Genomic DNA, 25,565 nt, shown 5'->3' with positions numbered 1-25,565 from the left:
CACAATCCGAGTGGACACTGGAGAATTTGACGGGCTTCGAAAGAACGAAACACAGAGTTGACCGGCGTCTCTATCAATCAACTGATCAATTGTGGCTTCGTGATCAAAAGAATTAAAGTGATCCGAAAGCATTCAAAGCCCAAAACTTGATCTGGTTTTCTGCTCAGATTCTCACAAAGTTTCAATCTTTACTGCTTTTTTGATCCAAAGTTTCAATCTCAAACTCCATTTCTTGGCCTAATTGAACCCTTTCATTATGTGAAGCTTCAAGGAAAGTTTTGGTTTTGCAGTGAGCCTCGAAAATATGAGCTTGCTGTGACTTTTCCTCTTTGATTAAACACCATCCCTGCTCAACCAACACAGCAATATTGAAGGCGGAGAACTCGATGCTAGGCTCAATTTCGTTGTACAAGCTCACTGGATGCTTAAAGAAGCTCCTGATGAAGTTGGATTGATTGAGCCACCACTTTGATTACCACTACTTCCCTGCTAAAACAATGTCTTCTCTTTCAATCGCGTATGTTTCCTCTGAGCTCTAATCTTCACCATCTCAAATCCTGCTTCTTTGATCTTCCGAGGAATGTAGGAAGACATGGGTATTAATTTGTCATGAATCTCCACTTCCTTCACTCTTCTGCTGTCCTGGACTTGAATTCTCTTGCCACGTTTCAAATTAAGAAGATTCCTTATCCACGAGCGGCGGGGATTCAGCTCATCCACCTCTGTCACAGATGCTCCAGTCAAAAGAAGGTTATCACCGACGATCGGAAATCACGGGAGCCTCTGCTAATTTTAATGCCAAGATTTTCCTGACCTTTGCTTGGCGTGGCTATTGAAGCATTTTCATTTCTGCAGATGCTAATTCAGAGCAGTGAAAATCTTTGACAGATTGTATGGACTCTCACTTTGCTTGGATACCCAAATCGACCAAATTTGTTCTATGAATAACCATCCTAGTAATAAATCCACCATAATCAAGTCAAGAATGGTGAATATCGTTGCTTTAATAGCAACGATTACTGATATTTTAGGATAGGTCTCGGGCGCCAAAACTACAGAGACACTGACACCTACAGCTCCGGTGACTGATTATGTCACTCCAACAGCAACAGCTTTCATCAGCATTGCAATCCACTGGTCAAAATAGAACGTATCAGTCTTCAATTCTACAATCTCTCAAACAGTCTACGGAAACTCATGTTATGCATAAAACAATAACTGATTGTGATGTTGATCCTGGGTATGTTATTTGTCAGCTTAGGTCCCATTCCTTTCCCCAAGAGAATGAACCAACAAATGATCAGATTATTTTGGGCAACGGACTCTCCTAATCACGGAAATACCAATTTCCCCGGTTCTGAACATGCATATCATGATCAAGGTCACTACTGGTAACAATATTTCAATTCCTATATTTCAGATAACGAAAAAGAAAACAAGGAACCGGCTACCACCATCATTGCTAATTGACTAGCACACAACACCGAGCTACGTGATGATATCCCAAAATATCAAAGTAACTTAGTAGCAAGGTGGCCTTGTACCTGTTGTTTGATAGGATAAAGAGGCTAATGACTAATACCGGCAAAATGTTTTTTTTTATAAATTTGAATACTTTCGAATGCTTATAAGGTAAGTATATCTTTTTAGAAAAAGACAATAAAATGATATTCTAGAGACATAAACTCTGAAAATATATATATACAATAGAAAATGAAAATTATGATCTTCTTACCTAGATGATTCAAGGGATATTTATAGCCCCTTAACCATATTTATTTGCGAGTAAATCAATTTTATATTGTGAAGTGTTCTATTTATTTTATTCAGTTAAGAAATAGAAACATGATAGGTCATGAGAGATTTTAATATACCTAATGATGTTAAAAAAGTATGAATTTTTTTAATTAAATCTATTTATTAAGAAATAATTCCTTTAAAATGTATGTAAAATATATGAAGGTGTGATATAGACACTATGTTTAAATCTATAAGTGTAATGGATCCAGTTTTATATTAGATCTAGGTTAATATGGAGCGTCCAATCACACTTGAGGTGTGATGGCAAAATACCTTGGACTCAACAACTTGAGAGATGTGTGACAGGCCCATACCATTGGTTTGATAGAGTGCCAAGCCAAGCTGCTGGGCTGGCAACACCTGCCAGACCCAGTAGTGCCGGTGCATACAGCCCATCATGTCCAAGAGTTTAGAAAATTAAATTATATCCGTGTCTTTTTCTCCATCCGGCAAGAAAATATATACAAAAATTTATCGGTTCATCAAAATGCAATTAAGAGAGAAGGCTCAAATTCTACAAAAGGAAATTATTCCTTGACAAAGATAGCTTATAGGAACAGGTGTAAACGAAGAATCAAGTTATAAAACCTTCCTCAGAATCTTGCTTCTCAAGAACAAATTCTAAAGATGCTAAAATGTCGTGAAATGACCTTAAGACCAAGAGCCAAGCAATGTGATGAGCGGACCTTAGTTGGAACAGTTCAACACATAACTGGCATTCTTATACAAACATGAGCACGTTCTTGTTCGATTCAATTAGTTCACTTTTGCAGGTATATTAGACGAACTAAAATTAAGTAAATCTAGCTCCAAGGACTTCAATCTGTTGAATGCAGCATTCAATTATATGTCAGAGGGGGGAATCAGCATCCAGTTTTTGCCACTATAGATTATAGAAGAAGATCCTTTCAGTTTCAAAACAGTGTATCAGAGGAAGAGATGCAAACACACACCTTTTACGATAAATGTCTCGTCAAAATGCTGTATAAACTGCTATGTAAACAGGTGAAAAATAACAACGCTGCATGGTGGTCAAAACAATAAAAGATATAAAACTTTGCTCTTTATGAGGTAATTTTGATAAATTAAGAGCAGACAGGTTATGATCATACTCGATGGTTAGAAAGTTTCCCCTTCATCTTCCATTTCAATCATGATGATGAGTTCTTGAAAACACTTCACCCAAAACTTGAGCTTTCTATGTACTGCGATTCTAGACCAAAATACATGGGCTTGGATTGAGGTTTTGTGATTAGACTTCTGTTTGGGCTTGTACGGGTTTAGTCGTTGGATTTGATTAGTAAATGAAATTTCACCTTAAAAATGAAAAGGGACTCTCAGATACCATGAATATATGAGAAAATGGAGAAAAAGAGTAATTGTAGAGTATGAAAAAATTATTTTGTTTACTAGTGATATAAGATATTTATAAATTTTAATTATGTCAGTTCACCTCACTCCATGAAAAATTGCATGGCATTTGATTGGTAAAAATATTAGTAAATATGATGCGTGTTTGCATCATGTCTATTTTGTTTTTGCATAGCATTTTTATAAAAATATATACTTGTAAAAAATATGTGTTAGTAATTGTCAAAGAACCATTTCAACCTAAAATTTTAAATTATTAGATGAGGTTCCAGAATATGATTTATATTATTCTCTAACACACCCCCTTAAATGAAAGCCTTTTGGGCTTGAAATTTGTACAAACTCATATTATCTTGTGCTTAATTTTATCAAATAAATAGGAATGGTGAGATTCGAACCCGTGATCATTAGGTTATCAAAGCTCTGATACCATGTCAAAGAACCATTTTAACTTAAAAATTTAAATTGTTAGACGAAATTCTAAAATATAATTTATATTATTCTGTAACAGTAGTAAAGCATGGAAAATTTTATATGTGGGAGATGTACAAAACTGCTTTTTAACTCATCAAAACTTCAAAAAAATATCTAGTATGTACGTAGTGGACAACATGTACGGTGAGAAAAGGAGGAAGAAATTATGTGAGGAAGGAAGAAAGCGAAAGTATGGGAGGTGAAGAGAGAAAATGTTGGTGATCGTTTGAGCTTCAATTTAAGCAACTAAAAAAAATTAGGTCATTTGAGCTTAATCCCAAATAACTAATATTTATTTAATATTTCTTTATCTAGTGTGTGCTCTACACGTGTTAGATGAGTAAGCACACCCAAGGGCGGAGCTAGGAATTTTTCCTGTCCTGGACTATTAAATAAATATATAAATTTTTTTAAAGATAAATTATTAATCTATGTACATGAATTTTTAAAATTAACAGTAAAGTTTTAATTCAAATACTATACTTAAAATATTAAAAAATAAACTTTAAAGTATATAAAATTAAAGTGAAAGTAAAAATAAACTCACTATTAAAGTTACATCCTTCAATGTTTTATGAAATATAATTTATCTATAATCGAATCTGAATCGGTATTATAATAACCCATTAACCAGAATAAAATAACAATCTCATATCAATTGAAAAATAAAATAATTAAATTTTTTTCACCTCTCAATTCCTTCTTCCTTCACTTGATTCTTTCTTAGATTAGTATTTTATAAGTTGAACTTTGTAAGTTTACAATGTTATTTTCTCACTTTTTTTATTTTTTTACCTTGGATTTTATTATGTTTTTCCCTTACTTTTCTCTCTCTACTTTTCTTTTCTTTCTTTTTCTATTCTGCTTCTGGCCAGTTGGCAAATATATAAAAAAGAAAGAAAGAACTTATTTGTTTTATTTTTTAATGGCAAATAATCATTTTACCTTTAATGAGTCGTTTTGCTTTTATTTGATTTTTTTTTGTTAACACTACCAAACCCTGTTCATTCTAAAATTTTAACCAGATTTTATTTAATATATTTTAAGATCCCTCGTAAAATTCCAGCTCAATCTGATGGTTGGATTGAAAATTACATCCAATAACGTAAAACTGATCAAATTATGATTTTTTTTTATCAAATTTCTGAACTTCTTCAAAAATTCTAAAATTTTAACCCAAGTTAAAACATCATATTAAAAGGCTCCATGTAAATTTTTAGAATTTTTTAATTCCTCAATTGAGAATTATAAATTTTCTTTATATAAAACTAGTAAAATAATATTAATAAAATCTTGACCTGGGCTAGAGCCCACCCTAGCCCATGCATGCCTCCGCCCTTGAGCACACCACTATGCATGTAACCCATTATTGACATGCTTGGTTGTTTTTCTAGGTATTAACAGTTTTTTCTCGTTAATATTTTTTTAATGATTATAAAGGTGTCGAAAACAAGACTGACAAGTTCCTAATGACTCATTCTTTTTTTCCCTTAATTTCTTTTTTTATTTCTTTCTCCCCTCTCCTCCATGTCAGCACATGAATCAAATTTATTTTCTTCTCCCGTGTATTTACAATGCATGTGTGCATGAGTTGAAAATTAAGCATGGAGGGAAAAATATGCATGAGAATTATCCCTAGCCGTAAACGGTGAGGATAGGGAGAGATTCTAGCTTGACCCAAACAACTAGGATTTCTGAAATTTCCTCAACTACCCAGACTAAAAATTGTAGTTTATATTAATAATTGTTTGTTGTTATTTTTATAATTATGTTTATGTGTTTTAAAAATGTTTGTAGCTTGAAAAAATATCAGCATGATATTTGTTTATTTGGAAACACGGTTAAAACAGTATTTTTTTAAATTTTAATTTTTTTTGTTAAATTTTTTTTATGATTTCAGATTGTTTTGATGTACTGATATTAAAAATAATTTTTAAAAGATAAAAATATATATTTGATATTTTTTATGTTTTTTTAGAGAAAATATATTATTTAAAAAATAAAATCAGTTCCATTCGGAGTTTGTGGTTGCCTTTCCCAATAAATACACTTCTTGGATATTAAATTTGTGTTCTTATTCTTACAAGGATATAATAGTATCTTAATTATTAGATCAATATTCTATTGTTATTTGTTATTTATTTTATCACACATGATATAATGATGATATTTTAAAAAAAAATAGATATTTGATATTTTTTTATGTTCTTTCAAAAAAAAGATATTATTTAAAAAATAGATAACGTGGACGTTACAAATAGGGCTGTTTTATAGTCTCCCATTATGAAGGCCGTAAGTCTTTCATTTGACAACTTAAAGGAAATAACAGCATGCAATATTGAAGAATACATCAAATTATATACGCAAGGAAATAAAAGTAACAATGTAATGTGTAAGCTTTCTTGTTTAACCATGATTAACTCAAAGAATGGTTTTTGTTTTAGACTCTCCAAACCGTGTTCCTTTAAATTTTAATTTTTTTTACAAAAAAATATATTTTTTATTTTTTTAGATTGTTTTAATATTTTAATCTCAAAAATGATTTTTAAAATATAAAAAAAATATTATTTTAATGTATTTCTAAGCAAAAAATACTTTGAACCGTAACTGCTATTACAATTTCAAACAAGCCCTTAATGTTTTCTGATAATTTTAATATACTAATATAAAAAATTTTAAAATATATTTTAATTCATTTTAAAATAAAAAATATTTTTAAAAAATATTTAGCGGCATAGTACCAAACACGCAATTAAGATGAGCAACTGGGGTCTTCCAATTTTCTTAACCTTGAACCTAATAAAACCACCTTACAGGGTTTAAGTTGATCAAATTGAAAAAACTCTCGAGAACATCACAAATATTTCTATCATAAGGAAAAATATAATATTCAAGATGCTAGTTGGTGGTAGATATTTAATGACCAAAGAATTGTTTGTTTTTTTTTATTATTATTGTTAAAGGAATAATTGAAATTGGTTTCTTATGGAGGTGACCAACAAGTGTTTTTTGCATTTTGTTTTTGAGGTTTCAAAGATTTTTAGTTCTTGGTGAGTTTACTCCTCACGTAATCTTGGATTCAAACTCAAAAGGAGATTTCGAGAAAGAAATTCATCACATTTCATAATACAATCCAATTAGATGGAGTTTTAAGCAATTAACTCTTTCCAGGTTAAAATTGAGAAAGTATTTTACTCGGGAGTTGTTATCTTCTTCTTCTTTTTATTTAGGTATTGTTACATTTTTTTTTAAAATAAAATCAATCCCGTTTAGAATTTATAGCTACTCCTTTCAATAAATATATTTTATAGTGTATAATATAGTAATATTTTAATTGTTAGACCAATACTTTATTATTATTTGCTATCTAATTTATTACACATGATATAATGATGATATTTAAAAAATAAAAAAAATAGATATTTGATATTTTATTCTGTTTTTTTAGAGAAAAGATATTATTTAAAAAGTAGATAACGTGCTGTTTTTTTAGTCTCCCTTTATCAAGGCCCCAAGTCTTTCACTTGACAACTTCAAGGAAATGGCAGCATGCAATATTGAATTGAAGAATACATCAAATTATATACGCAAGGAAATAAAAGTAGCAATGTAATGTGCAAGCTTTCTTGTTTAACCATGATTAACTCAAAGAATGGTTTTTGTTTTAGACTCTCCTCTACTCGTTGCTCAAACGCCAAGTCAAGAAAGGAAGCATGAAGAAACCTTAAAAAATCGAAGAAAAGGCCGACATCTCATATTACGGCAGCATGATTAACAGTGATCTTAGATTCAAATAATGAGGTGAGGGTTGCAAAGCAACGTTCCTGTTACGGCAGTGAAGATTTTGATGATTGTTTGAATATGCCCACACGACGCAAGAATTGATAGTTTATTGCCTTGAATCCCGGAGGAAAACTCCAAAACGAGACAAATCTTGGACTATTCTTTGAAACTCCTTTTCAGATGAGAGAACATAGGATGTGCAGATGGAAGGAGGAGAGGCTGGGTAGATGGTGACGGAGTTTGTGATGATGGCTACCGTTGCTAGGTCAGTTTTGATGCCGTACGTCAGGAAGGGTTGAAATGACAATGAGACTGTGAGGTAATGGTGGAGGAGAGGCTGGTTTATGTCCTCGCTGGCTGTCAAAAGCTTGAAGCTTTCCGGTCCTCTCCTTTTTTTTCCTCCTCCCTTGCTAACAGTGGCAGCTTTTTCTGGTTCAAAAGGAAGAAGAAAATGAACAGTATTCGAACGACATGTCATTCGATCCTTGATTTAAAACCATAGGACGAGTCGTCTGCTAGGAGGGATTTAGGTTAATTTAAAGTCATTTTTCAATTTGCCCCCATAACTTCTGAAATCTTTCAATTAAGCCTGAATTTGTCCTTATCTTTTATAAGCTTTTAAATTTCACTGCTAGAATTTTGTAATTGGACTCTTGGACTTCTATATTTCTTATAAAATGGTCCTTTATTTTGAGTTTATTCAATTCAGTCCTTAACTGACTCTTTAAAATCCTAATTCTTTTAATTTCACCCCGATTAAGTCAATTAAACAATTGGAACCTCAATGCCTATTCATTTTGCTCCTGGATATTTATTCCTTGCAATTTTAACTTGAATTGACTCCAAAACTTTGATATTTCTTCAATTAAGTACTTGATTGTACTAATTAAACCAATCCAAAAGTTCAATTACTTCCCTAAACTTATTAAATATTATAATTTTGGCCAAAACCCTTCCAAAATTTGATTGAGCCCTTGGCTTCTCTTATTTTGCAATTTTGCTCCCATATTCAACTTTCTTCTTAATCAAGCCTTTACTTGCCAAAATTGGACTATCAAACTTTACAATATTCTTGTTATTTTGAATAGTATGCATGATTGATCCAAAGTACTATCTTTTCTCTTTTGTTCTTCTTCGAAAGAAAAATATTTATATTTTTTTACATAAAAAATAAAAAAAATTTGCGAAACAAAAAATTGGATTATGACTTAATTAACACAAACATAAGGGTAAAACTGAATGTTTTTTCAATGTTCTCTCAAACTAGTCGAAGTTTAAATCATCGTTATTTTCTATTGTATTTATAGGTTTCTTGTTTGTTATGTTTTCTTTTGGAATGCAGATAATTATTTCTCATTAAAAAAAGAGAGAAATGATATTTAATTTTAGTATAAGGTTTTGATTTTCAAAAACTACATATAAAATTATTTACAAGGAGAAAGAAAATTTAAAGTGAATCTTTAGATAAACTAGGTGGGAGTTTATATAATTGTTATTACTTATGTTTAATCGTCAAATCAATTGACCTTAGTTGTTCTGGTTTTGAAGAGGAAGGAGAAAGGGCCTAAGTTTACACCTGACAACCAAACCAGGACATCACTTGTCTCGTGTATTCTCTACGCCGATATGAGTTGCTTGTAATGTTGTTTCTTCTAGGATTCAGCCTTTTTTTTAATAACAATAATAATTGGAATTGTTAAACTTGAACCTCCCCTACGGATTACTTAAAAAACCTAGTATTTAGATTCCGATTTAGATCGGTTTCAAGTTGAAACATAAGATATATTGATCTGATAAAATTAGTGTTTATTAATTGGAAGTATGATAAAAGTTGTTTTTTAAAGTATTTTTTACTTGAAAATACATTAAAATAATATATATTTTTTATTTATTACATCAACACATGAAAACAATTCAAAAACACAAAAAAAAAAAGATTTGAAGCTTAAAAAATTTAATTTAAAAAAAAATATAATCCAATCATAATCTTAAACACCTAATAGACCTAGTAACTCAGAATTTTTTTCAGTCAATCATCAAATCAAGTCTAACAAATAAAGTTGGTTTAGTAATAAGTTATTATGTGATTTATAGTTCAAGTCTAAGGATCTCCATTGTTTTTATTGGACTTCGGTCTAACATTTTCTAACCTCTCTAATAAGTTGAGACTTGGCAATGTGGTCCTATTCAAAATCTTAGGTTCGACTCTTGCCAGGTGCAAAGAATTTTATAAGGCTATCAGACTTTGGCAAAGTCCATGAATTAACCAGTGCACTTGTAAGAGACTCCTTGTTAAGGGCATGTACACCCCCAGGATTTATTGAAATCTATTTTCCTAACATATGAAGTGGAGGAAACCATGCATGCAACCCTAAACTTATGGTTCAAAATGTACATTATACACTAGACATGATTGGAAGTGAGGGAGTCAAAGTCGTGGTAGATTTAGATGAATATATATATAATTGTTGATTTTATTAAAAACATGATTATTTAGATGACAACAGTAAAAAAGAGACAAGGAACTTACATTGAGGTATGAAAAAGAAAAACATATAACAAATTAAAAACAATACCAGTAAATCCTATGATGATTTGTTCAAACTCAAAGCCAATTGCACTTATTAGAAGATTTTAGCTAATAAAAAAAACGTTGAAGGATCAAGTTAAAGTAAGAATCAAGATTTGCAGTATTCTCTTAAAAGATAATATTATTCTAGACTAGCCATATACTCCAAACTGTGCAGAAGAATAAAAGCTTCAAAGTTTTATTAAAAAGCATTCCAATAACCAATGCAAACCATTCATATAACATGTCATTGAACACCTAGAAAAACATCTATTAATTCCAGGCAAAATCACAATTAAATAAAAAGGTGGATAGTATTCTCAATAGCTATATCATAAAGACTGCAAGTTGCTTGAGCCTCCAGCATTGATGAAACAAGAAACTCTTTATACCGAGTTTCTTCTGAATAGCTAGCCAAATGAAGCATTGCATTTTTGGAGGGCAGTTCTTCAACCAAACAGCAAGAGTTCTTTTGCAATTAATTAATTGGTTGATTGTGCTTATTAGGGGTGATCATTTGTGGCAACACATGCAAGTGAGAATCTCAGACTGATTTGTAGTTTGTTCAACGGTTAGAGCTTTTTCGAGTCAATTTTTTATACTAAGATTAAAGTTATTTTAATTAGCTTGATTCCAGGCATGTTACTTGCATCTGAAATGAGTACTTCTTTCTCTAAACGTTTTTTTACATTCAAATAAAGAGATAATTAATTCAGGCATGTTACTTGAATTGATCAATCGTAGTAGTTTCTGTTTTTTAAAATATATATATAAAAAAAACATTAAATTAATGTTTTTAAAATATATTTTGATAATTTTAATGTGTTGATAACAAAAATTAAAATATATATATATATATAAATACTATTTTAATATATTTTTAATTAAAAAACATTTTATACTAAAATATTAAATACACAGGTGCTGTGAAAGCTTTTGTAATTTTTTAAGTTTTCATGTCACAGTTTTATTTTTTATCAATTAAATTACCATCATTAATTGATAATGTTATAATTAAGTAATTTTAGTGCTTTTTAAAAATAAAATTATAATATTCATGTCATCATTTAATTAATACATCACTAAATTTTCAAAAACTATTCGTAAAAAACAATTAATTATGTCTTTTCTCAATTGATAAAAAGTTAAAATTAAAACATTTAATTATTAAAAATAAAATTGTCAATATTCAATATATATTTAAATAATAAAAAGTATAGTTTGAATTATAATAGTTAAATTCAGCTCTCGAATTGACACAAAAAACTCACAATTTATAACCTAACCAAAAACTAATTTTTAAGTTTCATTGAAAAGTAGATTTATGAAATAAAATCTAATTAATTTATTTAAGTTTTTATTAATTTAGTTGATTCAGTTAAATTCATTTATACAACCCCAAATAAGATTTTAAAAAATAAAACTTATTTTAATAAAAATAATTAATATAAATTAATATAAAAAACATATATTAATATGATAATTCACAAATTAACTCTATAATCTGATGACCCGGATCGATCCTCAAAACCGTGTTGACTACTCTGGCTTGGACTGTGACCATAGAAGGCTTCAAAGTTGTCAGGCTACTGCGCAAGTTGCCGGGAGTCGCTTTCATACGACTTTTCTTTCTTACTGACTCCCCATATTTTTGGAAAAAGTTGAAAGGACATAATCGGCAAAAAGGAAAAAAAAAATCTAGGACACGTTCTCTGATAAAAAAGAAAATTCCGACATGGCGACCACATTCAATGTCAGAAAGTCAAGTCTTGCAGCAGAATATATATATAAAACGAGTCGAAAGATTAATTAAAGACTAATTCATGCTAAATATCTTTAGTGGTGTTCTGATTAATTCGTTCTAGCAAATTCCTCGGTTAATATTTTTGTTTTTAAATGAAATTATTAAGGTTGATTTTTTTATTTTTTTAAAACCAGTGAGTTGACCCATAACTCGAGTAATCTAGAGTGTAGACCAAGCCGAATCTCAACAAAAATAATCAAAGAATTGACAGGGTATGACATATTAAAAACATGAATTGGTCGCAACCTAGTTAGTCAGGAAAAAAACCTAATTAAAACTCATTAATTTTTTTTTCTAAAGTGATGCATTTTCATTTTTTTTATAAAATAAAAAATAATTTGAGTTAACTTATGACCAGAGAATTGTACTCAGTCGATCCCAAATTGGGTTTAAAAGCTATATAATTTTCTTGATAGAAATAAATTGATTAAAAAATATCATTTGGATACCAAATCAAATAATTCCTTGAAAAATATAATGAGCTTGGTTACTCATTTTTTTCTTTTTTCTATTATCATCAAGAACAAAATAATAAAAATCTTAATCTCTTATACTAAGGTTTGAATCTTTATAGCTATTAGCTTACCAATAGCCAATAAATTCGATTGACTCATTTTGTATATTTAGTGAATGTTTGTTTTCGTGTTTGTTTTTATTTTTAAAACAAACCATAAAAGACAAGTGTTTGGTAAATGTGGAAATATGATTTATTTCATGAGGGACCCATCATGTTTTGTGTTTTGAACGCAAGGCAGCAAATAGCAGTTTCACGCTGCTTCTTGTGTGTGTTTGGTATTGTGGTAGTTTTTTGTAGTTGTGGTTTGAAAAAAATTATTTTATAAAAAATATTTTTAATTGAGATAGGTTTGATATTTATATATGTTTGGTTAAAACTGTGGTTAAAATTGAGGTTAAATAAAAAGTTGTTTAATGTGTTTGGTTAAGAATGCGTTTGAAATTGAAGTTATAAAATAATTTTAAAATATATATATATATATATATATATTAATGGTTTTTAATTTAAATATTGTAGATTTAACTATTACTATTACATCATGAAATAAATAATGCTTTATATAAAATATTTTTTATTGTTCCATTAAACTATCTACAATTTGGGATTGCGATCAAATTCTACAAATGATACGTGTTTAAGCACTCTCCGTTTAATTTATGTAGTGTTATTGAATAATATTAAACACTAATTTTTTGAATAAAAACATAATTAAAAAATAAAAATATTTTATTTTATTTTATTGGGTTAGACCAGTTCATAGCATTTTAAGCTTTGAACTGGACCTGGTCCAGCTGAAATAATGGAGCATGCCTCCACTGTTCAATGAACAATGGAGTCATACTCCTGTTCAGTGAACAATAAAGCATGGTTTAGCCTTTTGCCGCACAAAAAGTAGCTCCTATCTGCTTTCCTTTTTCTTGCAATTTAAACGCAGCATTTCATGGGATCCGTGAATAGTAACCGATGTTTTTTTAATTACCAAACAGGTTACATCTATGTTTTTAACAAAACGCAAATGCAAAATCGTAAACAAACACAACCTTAATATAAAAAAATGATCCAAAACCACCTTAGCTATTAAAACAACAGAATAATTTATCATTTGTTCAAAATTCATCCATACTCTTATTTTTCCACGAGAGAATCATCTCACCTAGAAATTTAGTTTACTCATATCCATATCTCATGGACTTTTTAAGTTCGTGTTTATTTTTGCATTTCAACTTATTTTTTAAAAGATATTATGCAAGGTTTAACATATAAAAAATATTTTTTATTTTAAAAAATAAATTTCATTTTTATAAAACAAAAAAATATAGATAAATTAGAAAAACATCTTGAAAACCCAAACATGAACAAGACAATTTTTAAAAAAACTTATATTATAAAAAGGACTGCAAAACCTACAACTTACATCATGAGACCAGAATAAACTCATACAAAAGAAATCAAAGAAAATCACAAGACTAATATTGTAAAAAACTAATACATAAAGATAAGATTGCACAAAGCCAAATACCTAACAAATCAAATATCATAAGATAATACCAAGGAAAAAAATCAATCACATAAATGGATTTAAGAAAAATAAGGGTGAAAATAAAAAAACTTAATCAGAGGGAAAACAAAATTTTTTTAATTGGAGAGTTAAATTTAATTGAAAATTAGCTTTAACCAAAAAAAAAGAAATTAAAAAAATGAAAATCAAAATTAAGAAACAAGATAAAAAAGGATAATTAGGCACTTTACATGGCAGGAGAGATAAGAAGAAGAAGAAAAAAAGACTTTCAGAAACAATCCAACTATCATACATCGTCATCCGCCATATCACGTGAAAGAAGGCATGATGATACATCAAAAAAGACAGCAGAAGATCAGGTTTGGCTATTGGGTGATGTCATATACGTGCCACTTGAATTCACCCACTCATTACCTCGTGCTGAGCACGTGCTATTACTTTTTGTTTTTTATTTAAAAATTAAAAATACAACTTTAAAATACAAGAACATCCCTTATAACCCTGGTTATTACCCTAAAAACCAATGTTAAAGTATAAAAATACCTCTAAATATTAACTTTATTTTTTGTCTTATCAAAGGCCAAAACATATTTTTATTGTACATGAATAATTAAAAAACTAAAAAAATCCTTATTCAATAGCCCAATAATATTTTAATAGTGGGAGTAAAGAAATATTTTTATTGTTTAAAAATTCATGAAAAGTCAAAAATATTCTTGTTCAACAACTCTAAATGTTTTTGGCTTTGAAAGTAAGATAATATTTTTATTGTATATATATAAAAAAAAAAACTTAAACAACCCTAGATAATATTTTAATAACTAATGGACAATAAAAAATAGCAAAGCACCCCATCATCAAAGCTTTTTTTTCTCCATTCTAAGATAAATATATAATTTTATTATAACATGCACAGGAAACCGTGTCTATAGCTCTAATAGAAAACTTACACCCACACTCTATCATTTTTATATAAACCTTCCTTAAACCTCACCAAAAGAAAGTCGAAACAAAAATACCAAAACGCCCTCTAAATCTCTCTTTTATATCTCTGCAAACTTTCTAACCACAGAAACCGACAAGGAAAAAAAAAAAGAAGAAAGAAAACTTCCCATTTTGTGGCATTCCTGATCATCAAGATGATGATGGCAAGCCGCGGCGGAGGCGTCAAGTTGGCGAGTTCCATGATATTGGTTTCACGTTCTTTCTCAACAGCCATCTCTCGTGGCATGATAGCCAAAGAGGCAGTCACAGCCAAAGCGGTGGAGTTTCATGGGGATGTTGTGCGTAAGAATATTGGTGAATTTTGGGTTCGTGGTTCGGTTTTTGGTGTGAGGCATGGAAGTACTATGAGTTTCGGCGAGAAGGATCAACAGAAGGTGGAGATGAAGCAAACCCAACCGGTTGCGGAAGGTGGTGATAAAGAGGAGAAGAAGGAGATTGCTAGTTACTGGGGTGTTCCTCCTAGTAGGGTTACTAAAGAAGATGGGGCTGAATGGAAGTGGAATTGTTTTAGGGTAAGATTGTTAATTTCTTTAAATATTTCTTTACTTTTTTACTGGGGTGTTCCTCCTAGTAGGGTTTTGGTTTCTCGAATCAAAGTTGCTTTCTTGGTAAAAAAGTTTTCTTCTTTGTTTATTTGGAAACTTTTTGTTCTTGTTAGGGTGGTATAGGAGAGCAGGTTGAAGATCCGCTCTCTTTTTCAAGTCTGATGCGAGGATCAGTACTGGACTAGATATGCATAAAAAATCTTGTGGAATTCAGTACATGTTTTCTTTTCATTTTGGGATTTGAAGATTGATCCTGTACTTATGGTTTGTTCTATGAAATTGAAGCCATGGGAGACGTATTCTGCTGATTTATCAATTGACCTGAAGAAACATCATGTCCCAGCCACTTTTTTGGACAAAATGGCTTATTGGATGGTCAAGGCTTTGAGATTTCCCACTGATCTGTTCTTTCAGGTATGATTAGTTCAATTTCTTCACTTTACCCTTGTTTTCTTTTGTCCTTTTTGATCAATTTAATTAAAGAGCTTGCAAATTCTGACTCTTTAGACTCGTTAAGTTGTGTCTGTTCAGATACCTTCACACCAAATTATCAAGATTGTTTTTTGTTAACGAAATTGAAAGATAATCCATGAAAATATTGCTATTGGGCCAGAAGTTTGACTTCTGTTTTGGTTTTTAAGGTAATACAGAATGCTAGCCCTCTGTTGTTGTGTTAAATATAGCATCAGAGGCCAATTGATTGGCGTTTATCAGTGAAATGAAAATTACTTGTGGATGAGTTCAGGGGAAAATGATCTGGGAAAGTATTCCTTTAGTTCTTAAATATCAGGAATCAAATTTCTAAATTCTCCTATCTTTTGCAAGGAAAAACAACTATCTGTGAATCTTGCTACCTACAAAAGATTGTTAGATTCACAATTCAAAAATTGAATTAATGCCGATGTATTAAAAACTTGGTCTTGTTTGTGCATGTAACAGAGGAGGTATGGCTGCCGTGCAATGATGCTAGAAACTGTGGCAGCAGTGCCAGGAATGGTAGGAGGCATGCTGCTACACTGCAAGTCCTTGAGGCGATTTGAACACAGTGGAGGATGGATCAAAACACTTCTTGACGAGGCTGAAAACGAGCGTATGCATCTCATGACGTTCATGGAGGTGGCGAAGCCCAGGTGGTATGAGCGCGCTCTGGTGATTACTGTCCAAGGTGTTTTCTTGAATGCTTACTTCCTTGGCTACATTATCTCTCCCAAATTCGCTCATCGCATGGTGGGGTACCTCGAGGAAGAAGCTATCCATTCCTACACCGAGTTCTTGAAGGAGTTGGACAAAGGCAACATTGAGAATGTTCCTGCTCCGGCCATTGCTGTTGATTACTGGCGGTTGCCTCCTGACGCCACCCTCCGCGATGTTGTTCTGGTTGTGAGAGCTGATGAGGCCCACCACCGCGATGTGAATCATTTTGCATCGGTAATTAATCAAGAATCTGATTGAAATTGTTCAAATCCGCCATTCTTGAACCCTTATCTTCATTTAAGACAGCTCTTCTTTCCAAATTCTTATCCGTTGTTCTTGAATCAATTGCAGGACATACACTATCAAGGACGTGAACTAAAAGAAGCTCCTGCTCCTATTGGTTATCACTAAAATGCCTACTCGCGGCTGCTGCCAGGAGACAGGCTGAAACTTTTTAACTATTGTGGTATGGTGCCACGTTATATTATGCTTTGCCATACATATTGTTGTAATATATATATATCATCTTCAGTTTATTTTTAAATTATATAAACTATCATCTGCTGTTAATTTTATAATCAATTCTAAGGTCAAAGTCACATTTGAATATAAAGTTATATATCTGTGTGTTTTTTTATGTAACTTTATGATCTCCTTTCAATTATTTCTGATGAAATGACAGCATATTTAATAATGTGATTTTGATTTTGTTTTTTTTTCTAAATAGCAATTTATGGTCATTGGTGGAGCGGCGAGGTGGTTGATTAGAATTGTGGGGCCCCGGCCACCAATCATAGTGGCTGATTAGTATTGGATATCACCATCGGCCGGTGGTTGGTACTAGTCATCATGACCGTGACCCTTAACGTTCAGGCAACAATGGCGGCGAGTGGTGATTATTAAATGATAAGATGCTTATTACAGTGGGAAAACCACTGCACGCATTTCTTGGTTTACTGTATTGTAACGGTATGGTTAATTTGTGGTTCTATAATTATTTAGAGACATATCTGTATTTTCACTGTTTTGTAGATCCTTCAAAAAAACATTCTGCCATGTTTTAGGAGCTATTTGATTTTATATATATATATTTATTTATTTTTATTATTATTTTTGCTACAGATTCCCTTGCCCTTTAAATCAAATTTTCTATAGTTTTGCTACATGGGCTTATTCATGAGTTATTCATAATAATTATTTATTTAGTTATCGTAGCGAAGTGATATTTTTATAAATAAATAAAAAATACTAACACGTCTGCTGCACGAGTCTGCCACCATCAGGCATTACGTACGGCTGCCTTCAGGCCGCCATCTTGGCCTCCTTTTCCTTCAAGGCATGTGTGATAATCATGATGATTATTAATTATCAGATTATTATAGCACCACCACATGTTTATGTTTATGGGCTGAGCCTTGAACCTATTTTCAAGAAATGTTTCAGTCTAGGAACCAGCCCATGAACATGCCCAAATAACCATGGTATCTGTATAAAAAAAGTCTGATATTTTTTATTTAAAAATATATTAAAATAATATATTTTTTTATTTTTTAAAATTTATTTTTGATATTAACACTTCAAAATAATTAGAAAATATTAAAAAAATAATTTAAAGCAAAAAATAAAATAAAAAAATCTTAATTTTTTAAAAATATTTTAAAAATATAAAAACAAACTATGTGTTAGCAAATTACCCAGATATGCATCCAAACCAAAATAGAAAAGTAGTTATGAAGGATTTCCATTACTCTAATATGTTGGGGATATGAATCCAAGAATCTAGTCAAAGATGGAAACCAAGTTACTAAAATCTTTGAAACCTTTTATCCAAATTATTTGTAAAATTACATTCGTTGAATTTTATAAAGTTGAGCACTAGCACGCTCGCTTATTATCTCATGACGGGATAAATATATACTGTTCACACATAACAATTAATGCAATCTCAAAATATCAGGGACTGATAGATAACTTCTGTCATGTTTGGATGGTAAGAAAATTTAGAGTAGAAAAGTTTTTGGGCTAAGAAAGCCCAAGAGTTTCGCAAACAAGCCCAGAAAATGCCACTTCTTTCTTTATTTAGTGACCAACTTTCAGGTGCGCCCTTTAGGGAGACGTAGAAAGCTAGAACTGAAACACTCTCACTCCTTATTTGTAGTGGCTGGCCAACATCGGCCACTAACCCTCTTTCAATACCAGTGAAGGTAAGATATTTGTGATCATAAACAATTCAAGGATTTATTTTTTGTGATCTGTTGGCAATTCTCAAGTTTTTGTAATCTGGGGTGATTTAGAGTTTAAAACTTTTTTGTTTTTGGGAGCTGGGTGTGTTTGGTTGCTTACAAAATTGGGATTATGAACTTCAATGAGTTGTTGATTTGGTTGTTTATGAAGTGAATAACAAAAGGAAATAAAAATATTCTGTGAGGAATTTAAATTTTGGCTACTCAAAGTTTGAATCTTTTTGGTGTTTTTTGTTGGATTGGATGTGTTTGATTTCTTAGAAGATGACATAATGAAACTTCCTTTAATTGTTATTTTCATTATCATTAATTAAATGTGATTATGGCTTAAATTACTGTTTGATAATCTTAATTTTGAATCTCTTGCCATTATCTGGAACTGGCTTTGTTTGGTTGCTTAAGAAAATGCAAGAAAGAAAAAAATCGAATCTTGTTTCATTCCAGGTGATTTTTTTGTTCTTATCCTTGTTTTGAATTTTGGTTATTTATCAAGTTCACGAAAAAAATCTCCTTGTTTTGATCTAATCTTATTTATTTCAGGCACAAAACATATAATTGTGTAGAATTCGAAGAATCATTTTTTTTCTTTATATATATATATATATATAATTTCTAATTTATATTATCAAATTCAGGTAACCATACATTTCCTTTACAGCATCAAGAGAGATCCTTGCTATTATTGAGTTAAAATGAAGTTTGAAAAGGTATTGACTTCATCAACTCGTACTTTCTTTGTCTGTTTTCTTAATGTAATTAGTCAATTTTTTCAAGTCTTATGTCATATGGTATTAATGTTGTAGTTAGTAGCAAACCAGCTTCGAGTGCTGTCACAGCTCATCTCTGTTGTGGAACACTGATATTGAATTACCAGTAAGAATCTGGGCTGGTTATATGCGTGGAGTTATTGGCCACGATGAACATTTTTTATCTCTGTTGAAAATTCTGTTCTAATCAAACTACAGACAATGCTAGATAAGTAATAGGCATTTCCAATTATTGAAAACCCCCTCCCATATTGCTTGCATTGCTGTGCCAAGTGAAGATAATTGAGCGCTATTAAACCTATTTTGTTTCCTATTGGTTTGGATCACTAATTGAAATAAACTCTTACAGGATCCGGCCGAAGCAAGACTAAGAAACCAACAAAATATGACACCTGGGGCTTCTGGTGTGGGTACTGGTTCAGTGTCCATTGCAAGAAACAGCAGAACAGCTTCTCTCTGTAGAGAAATTAAAATTGTAAGAGAATACATTTGATGCTCATCTGCATCAGTGTATGGTTTTGTTGATTTATAGATTGCAATTGAGATAAATCATTCTATGTTTTTGCTTTGTTTTTATATAATTGGCTGTTTAGGTCCAAGATTTGATCGAAAGGTGTCTTCAACTTTATATGAATAAAGATGAAGTGGTTAAGACACTCTTAGAACAAGCTAGAATTCAGCCTGGCTTTACAAGCATAGGTAAATCACTCATTCCTCACTACAAGTCTTCTTACTTGCTCTTCTACATACAGTGGTGCTTGGTTGTCATCACTCGAAAAATGGACAAAAAGAACGAGATGTTAGTGCAATGGTGCTTCTATCATTGGAGTGCATGGGCTGATATTTTATCATTGTGATCCAGTGTTGCTAATGATAATCTTTTCCTTTTCCCCTATTCTTCTGTTACATGCTATGTTTATCCGCTGCATATATTTGGGATTAAGTGCATGAATCGATGGTTTGTATTAATATTATATATTTTGTTATAAATAATAGCTCCAACATTCTTTTTTTCCTAGTATGGAATAGATTGGAGCAAGAAAATGCAGGATTTTTTAAGGCCTATTACACAAAGTTAGTTTTGAAGAAACAAATTGCTAAGTTCAATGAATTACTTGAGAATCACCACAATTTGCTGAGATACGCTGCACCTCTAGAGGCTCCCTTGGCACCCATGCAGGAAGGCATTCAGCACATGCCAGGTAAGTTAATGGCATAAATATTATATTGTATCAAAAGCATCATAAAGTTAGAGAATACAAGTTAGCATTTGAATAAATTTGAAAAAAATATACTGCTAGAAAAAATATGCTCTCAACATTTTTCTCTACTGCCTTTATTTGTAAAGGCTAATTTTATTATCTTGAATGGAAGATTGGAGCTGGGCGTCTGATGCCCTGAAATCAACCTTTACCCCCTACCTAGGTAGCACCTCCACAGTCTTCCTTTTTTGCACTGGTATGCAAGGGGATCTTGTTAATTGCACAGACAATTCTGAAGAAATCTTTTGAGTGAAAGGAATAACCATGGTATTGATAGTATGGTATTTCTATAGTCATGTACATTACAAAGAGGTGGCCAAAGGAGTGCGTAAGAGTTAGACACTTTGAATCTCTTATCGGGCACATAAAACACAATCCAAAACTTTCTTCAAGATAAAAAACCACATCCAAGTACAAAACATATACAATTTTGCTAGGTTGTCTGAATTATTCTCAAGTTGTTATTCATCATGCCAATTATTTCCAGCAAGTAAAAATCCTTATTGCTATTTTATCATGATATTTTTTCTGAATTAGAGCTTTTTGCTCCTTTTCTGTAGCACAGTTAACCATTTAAATAAGGTATATACCCTCCCGCAGCAGCATCCAATTGCATCAACTAGTAATTCCCAGAATGATTCCACAGGCACCATTTCCAACTATGAGCCGGTATATGAAAACCCAGGATGGGGCAATTTCCTCTCAACTCAGATGAATTATGGGATATGGTGAGACTTCCTTCTCAGTCTTGGTTTCTTGTCTTTTCTATTCTTAACGTTTAATGCTCTAAATGCTATTGTTATAGATATATACTCTCAACAGTATAAATCTGCATTGATTTTGAAATATGCTTCTTCCATAGAAGTTTTCATTATCATCCATGCATTATGTTGTGATTGTTGATTTGCCTGGAACTTGGTGAATCTTGTTGCACAAGTAACAAAACAGAAACAGAGTTGACATACATAAATGTGTTTGTAGATATACAAAATATTGATAAATTAGATTGAACTGAAAAGTTTAGAGGTCATACAAATTATCAAGCGATATAATAGGAACAATATAAGTACTTGGTTTATGCTGTTGTGATCTTACTGCTCTGCTGTTTGTTGAAGGATGGCAATGGACAATAACGCAGCAGATATAGAACCTAACCATCCTTTTATGAAGCCAGAGATTCCAAGTCCTGTATCAGTTACATCCCAAGGTCATTTTCCTTTCATTCCAAGAGAGATACAAGAGAGTGGGGCCCCATCAGCTGTTGAATTTGCTGAGTTATCTCGTTTGCAAAGTGTAAGACAGGTGCCACATGGACGTGGTAATGCTAGCTTCAATAACTTGGTAGAAGGTGAGACAAACACATTATATTCTGAAACTCTTCGTGGTGCACGCGCGCATCATTCTAAATTAGTTCCAAGTAATTCACTATTAATCTATCAAATCATTAACCGACTCAAGGAAAGTCAACAACAGCAATTAAGCAAAAACTGCATTAGACTTGATTACATAATATGATAAAAATCCCCCTTTTATTTGCTGAGTTGCTTAATTCATGTTATTCTTTCATATGCTGAGCAGCGTATTCAGGTTCCAGTTCTACCGGATTGCTTGATCCTTCAGAGCAAAATGACAATGGTAAATTGCCAGTTCTTTTTTATCGTGTTTTAGACCCACTATATCTCCAGATATTTTATATAACTTTTTTGTTATTTGCATCACTCTTATCTCCAGATTTTTTATTTAACTTTTTTGTTATTTGCATCAGTCGAGGAGTTCTTTGTCGATACCTTTCCTGCCGCAAGCTCTCAATCAGAAGAAGAATCTTAAGTGAAGCCCTCAGTCTTGGCCCTAGTTTATATTTAGCTAGATCTTAGTTTGAACTCGAGAAGTTTCCCAAATTTTCTTGACTTTCTAGAGGGATCTAGTGCACTAGGGTGAATTTGAAACCTTAAAGCAGATTAAGGCAGGCATCAATAAGCGTTCTGCTATATTTTATCTTTCTAATAAGCAAACTCACCTGCATTTTGCTGCGGGACAAATAAAAAAATAATTTTAATGCAATAAAAAAATGTACAGACATTATTAATATATTGTTACATCCAGAAAATTTTTATTTATGAATTGAGATCTTGAAGTGTGCATTCAATAAAATCAACTTATTATCTATCAGGGGTTTGTAACATTTTTGCCCGCACTGCATTGCAGGTAGTATAGGGTGTTGCGGGTAGAATTTTGCAATACGTTTTTGAACAGAAGTTAAAGGAGGATATTGGAAGCTAATAACTTTAGCTTTGATCCCTTTTTATCCTGTTATACAGTAGAATATTTGTCACAAGACTTTGCTACAAGTGCATGTGAAGGGTGCTTGGGCTCCTGAATCCTCAACACCTTAAGTAAACCCTTTCCTCCCGCACCCTTACTACGAATTCAAAAAACCCTATTTCTAAAGGACTGTTTATGACACCTGCATGAAAGTTTCTCAGACACCTTTTCTGGGTAGAGAATCGACGCAGACAGGAGCTGTTTTTTTTGCCATGGTTACTTCAGCAATAAGCGTTCCATGGGAATCAAATAATGTCTAGCCACAATGTTTCATCTTGATTTTATAACCTTTCTCCAATAATTATTCCATATATTGGTTTTTTATAGTTAGGATATTATAAATATTACTAATAAATTGATGATTATCATCTTTTCGAATCAGTATTGTACCTTTCTTTTTTATGCAAATCTTTGAATGATCTATAAAAATAACATTACTTGCAATTGATTTATCAAGTTCTATAAACTTGTCTTTATCTTTCACATGTTGTTGTTAGTTTTATTGTCAAGATACCACATGTTTTCTTTGATTTTCAATTGTTCATCATAGACTAGTAATAGGGTGGCTTCCTACTACTCTTCTGCGGGAAAATTGACATTCTCTTCAACCTCTTTGGTTTGCTTCTTTCTTTTTTTCTTGACAATTATAACATTTAATTTTTTATTTGTCAAACCTGTATCTCGGATTGCTACTGCTTAAGGATTTGGTAGGCCGGTTGGCTTCATCCAGTTTATTGATGATTTGTTGAGACTACCTCAGCCTTCTTTTTCAAATCTGCCTCTTCCTCCTCTTCCTCTGCCTTGTCCATGGCTTCTGCACCTTTGGCTGGATCCTGGAATATCATGTTTCTCTTTTAGAGAAAACTTTAAAAACAGTATTTGTGCACTTGTATCTCTTTTGTTCTCACTAACTCTATCTTCATGGGCTTAAAGGGTTCCCGTGGTTGAGTCACAGATTCCTCTATCGAGATTACTACAGAGTTGAACCTTCTAGGCATTGATCTCATGCTTTTTTCATAATGCATTCATAATGCCTCAAATTCTCCCTTTAGTTTCTGAAGGCGAATCCTTTTTATTTTCTCAGTTCCTTGGTTTGTCCCTTACAAAATATCTCATGCTTTCTTAGCTGTGGTTGCTCTTGACACGCTTAGAAAAGTGGTGTCATCCAAACAATGATGAATCATTGTTGGTGCGTGTTGATTTTCTTTTTCCTTGCCTTTTGCACAACCTCTTTTAGGGCAGGTGTCAACACAGCTCCTTCAACAGGTCCATTAAAACATGTTTTAACTCTCTCTCATACATCTTGAGCTCTTAACCAAGCCTTTGCACGGACACTCTATATCTCATAATTGTCCTTTGTCAAGTAAGGACATGAAGGGAGAGATTTGAGTTGGCCATTACATACAATCAAATTTAGCCATAAATAATCAAACCTGGCTCTGATAGCTCTTGTTGAAAGAAGATTGGTGCGTAAACTTACTCTGGAGAGTAATGCTAATTTGCAAAACTAAAGAATAAGAAGAAACTGAGAGGAATGTATACTTTATTATGTGTTTCTTTCTGATTTTGTCTATGCTATACTCTGCTTCTTATAACTCTAATTACAAGCCTATTTATATACCTAAAGTTCTAGACAAATAAGAAATTGAAATGAACGATAAATCTATTCTAACTAGGAAAGTAATTATGCCGGCTCAATCTAGAAATTCAAATGCCTCGGGATGCAAGAAATCTTAGTTTAATTTTATTTTCAACACGATCATCATTTCCCATTTCTTGAATATGATGAAAAGAAGTCTAGTTGTAGTGATGATGTCTGATAGTTTTTATGTGGGAAAATGTTTGCAAATAAGCTCCACCTGCTTATCAGTACTTTAGTTCATCTCGACATCAGAATAAGTTTACTTCTTTTTTTCGGACTTACCAAATATCATATCCTTGCTAGTAATAAACTCAATTGGCTTGGAATCAACACACCATAACTAGTATACCTTCATCAAAGATGTATGGTCTAGGAATATACATTTCCTTGCTCTCAACCCAAATTTATTTTTCTTAACTAAATATTAAATCAGACCATACTTTATTTGGGATCTTCAACTCTAAAACTATCAATGAAGATTTATTCACCATATAACAAATCATGTTAACTGCTTCATCCTAAAAATCCTTTGACAATCCATCTTGTGAAAACATACAACGTGCTCTTTTCAAGAATATCCTATTTATATGCTCTACAATTTTATTTTGTTATGTTATATTCTTGATAGTGTGATATATATTAATTCCTTCACTTTTGTATAACTCATTGAACTCCAAACCATTACCGGTTCTTAAGCACTTGTTTTTTTTCCTAGCTTGCTTCTCAATCAAGGCTTTTTATTACTTGA

The 25,565-nt window shown here is 31.7% G+C and overlaps 2 protein-coding genes across 6 annotated transcripts; both read left to right on the top strand.

The window, feature by feature from the left end:
• Window positions 1-14,854: 14,854 nt before the first annotated feature.
• On the top strand, window positions 14,855-17,673 carry LOC118057278 (ubiquinol oxidase 2, mitochondrial). Its single transcript, XM_035069802.2, has 5 exons — window positions 14,855-15,354; window positions 15,673-15,801; window positions 16,327-16,815; window positions 16,933-17,047; window positions 17,309-17,673. Exons 1-4 carry the CDS (start codon window positions 14,977-14,979, stop codon window positions 16,990-16,992), a joined length of 1,056 nt encoding a protein of 351 aa, XP_034925693.1. The 5' UTR covers window positions 14,855-14,976; the 3' UTR covers window positions 16,993-17,047; window positions 17,309-17,673.
• Window positions 17,674-18,625: 952 nt separating this feature from the next.
• LOC118057277 (uncharacterized) lies at window positions 18,626-22,974 on the top strand. Of its 5 annotated transcripts, XM_035069800.2 has the most exons (10): window positions 18,708-18,785; window positions 19,460-19,531; window positions 19,628-19,697; window positions 19,941-20,066; window positions 20,185-20,290; window positions 20,611-20,793; window positions 21,419-21,581; window positions 21,969-22,201; window positions 22,432-22,488; window positions 22,619-22,974. In XM_035069800.2, exons 4-10 carry the CDS (start codon window positions 19,977-19,979, stop codon window positions 22,678-22,680), a joined length of 894 nt encoding a protein of 297 aa, XP_034925691.1. In that variant the 5' UTR covers window positions 18,708-18,785; window positions 19,460-19,531; window positions 19,628-19,697; window positions 19,941-19,976; the 3' UTR covers window positions 22,681-22,974. The 5 variants fall into 5 exon arrangements, with proteins under 5 accessions (XP_034925692.1, XP_034925690.1, XP_034925689.1 ...); XM_035069801.2 differs by lacking the exon at window positions 19,628-19,697 and having other exon boundaries at window positions 18,626-18,785; window positions 21,500-21,581; XM_035069799.2 differs by lacking the exon at window positions 19,628-19,697 and having other exon boundaries at window positions 18,640-18,785; window positions 19,483-19,531.
• Window positions 22,975-25,565: the final 2,591 nt, after the last annotated feature.

This window comes from Populus alba, chromosome 15 (assembly GCF_005239225.2).
Source record: "Populus alba chromosome 15, ASM523922v2, whole genome shotgun sequence".
In the NCBI taxonomy this organism is placed as follows: Eukaryota; Viridiplantae; Streptophyta; class Magnoliopsida; order Malpighiales; family Salicaceae; genus Populus; species Populus alba.
The sequence above is the reverse complement of the archived record's forward strand: the minus strand, read 5'-3'. Positions and strand labels throughout refer to the sequence as shown.

Bases quoted from the DNA above. Each gene is read 5' to 3' on its own strand.
- LOC118057277 (XM_035069799.2), top strand. The intron at 20,291-20,610 runs GTAAATCACTCA...TTTTTTTCCTAG, and splicing joins GCCTGGCTTTACAAGCATAG to TATGGAATAGATTGGAGCAA. The intron at 22,489-22,618 runs GTAAATTGCCAG...TATTTGCATCAG, and splicing joins TTCAGAGCAAAATGACAATG to TCGAGGAGTTCTTTGTCGAT.
- LOC118057278 (XM_035069802.2), top strand. From the start codon at position 14,977: ATGATGATGGCAAGCCGCGGCGGAGGCGTCAAGTTGGCGAGTTCCATG. The intron at 15,355-15,672 runs GTAAGATTGTTA...ATGAAATTGAAG, and splicing joins GGAAGTGGAATTGTTTTAGG to CCATGGGAGACGTATTCTGC. The intron at 16,816-16,932 runs GTAATTAATCAA...AATCAATTGCAG, and splicing joins ATGTGAATCATTTTGCATCG to GACATACACTATCAAGGACG.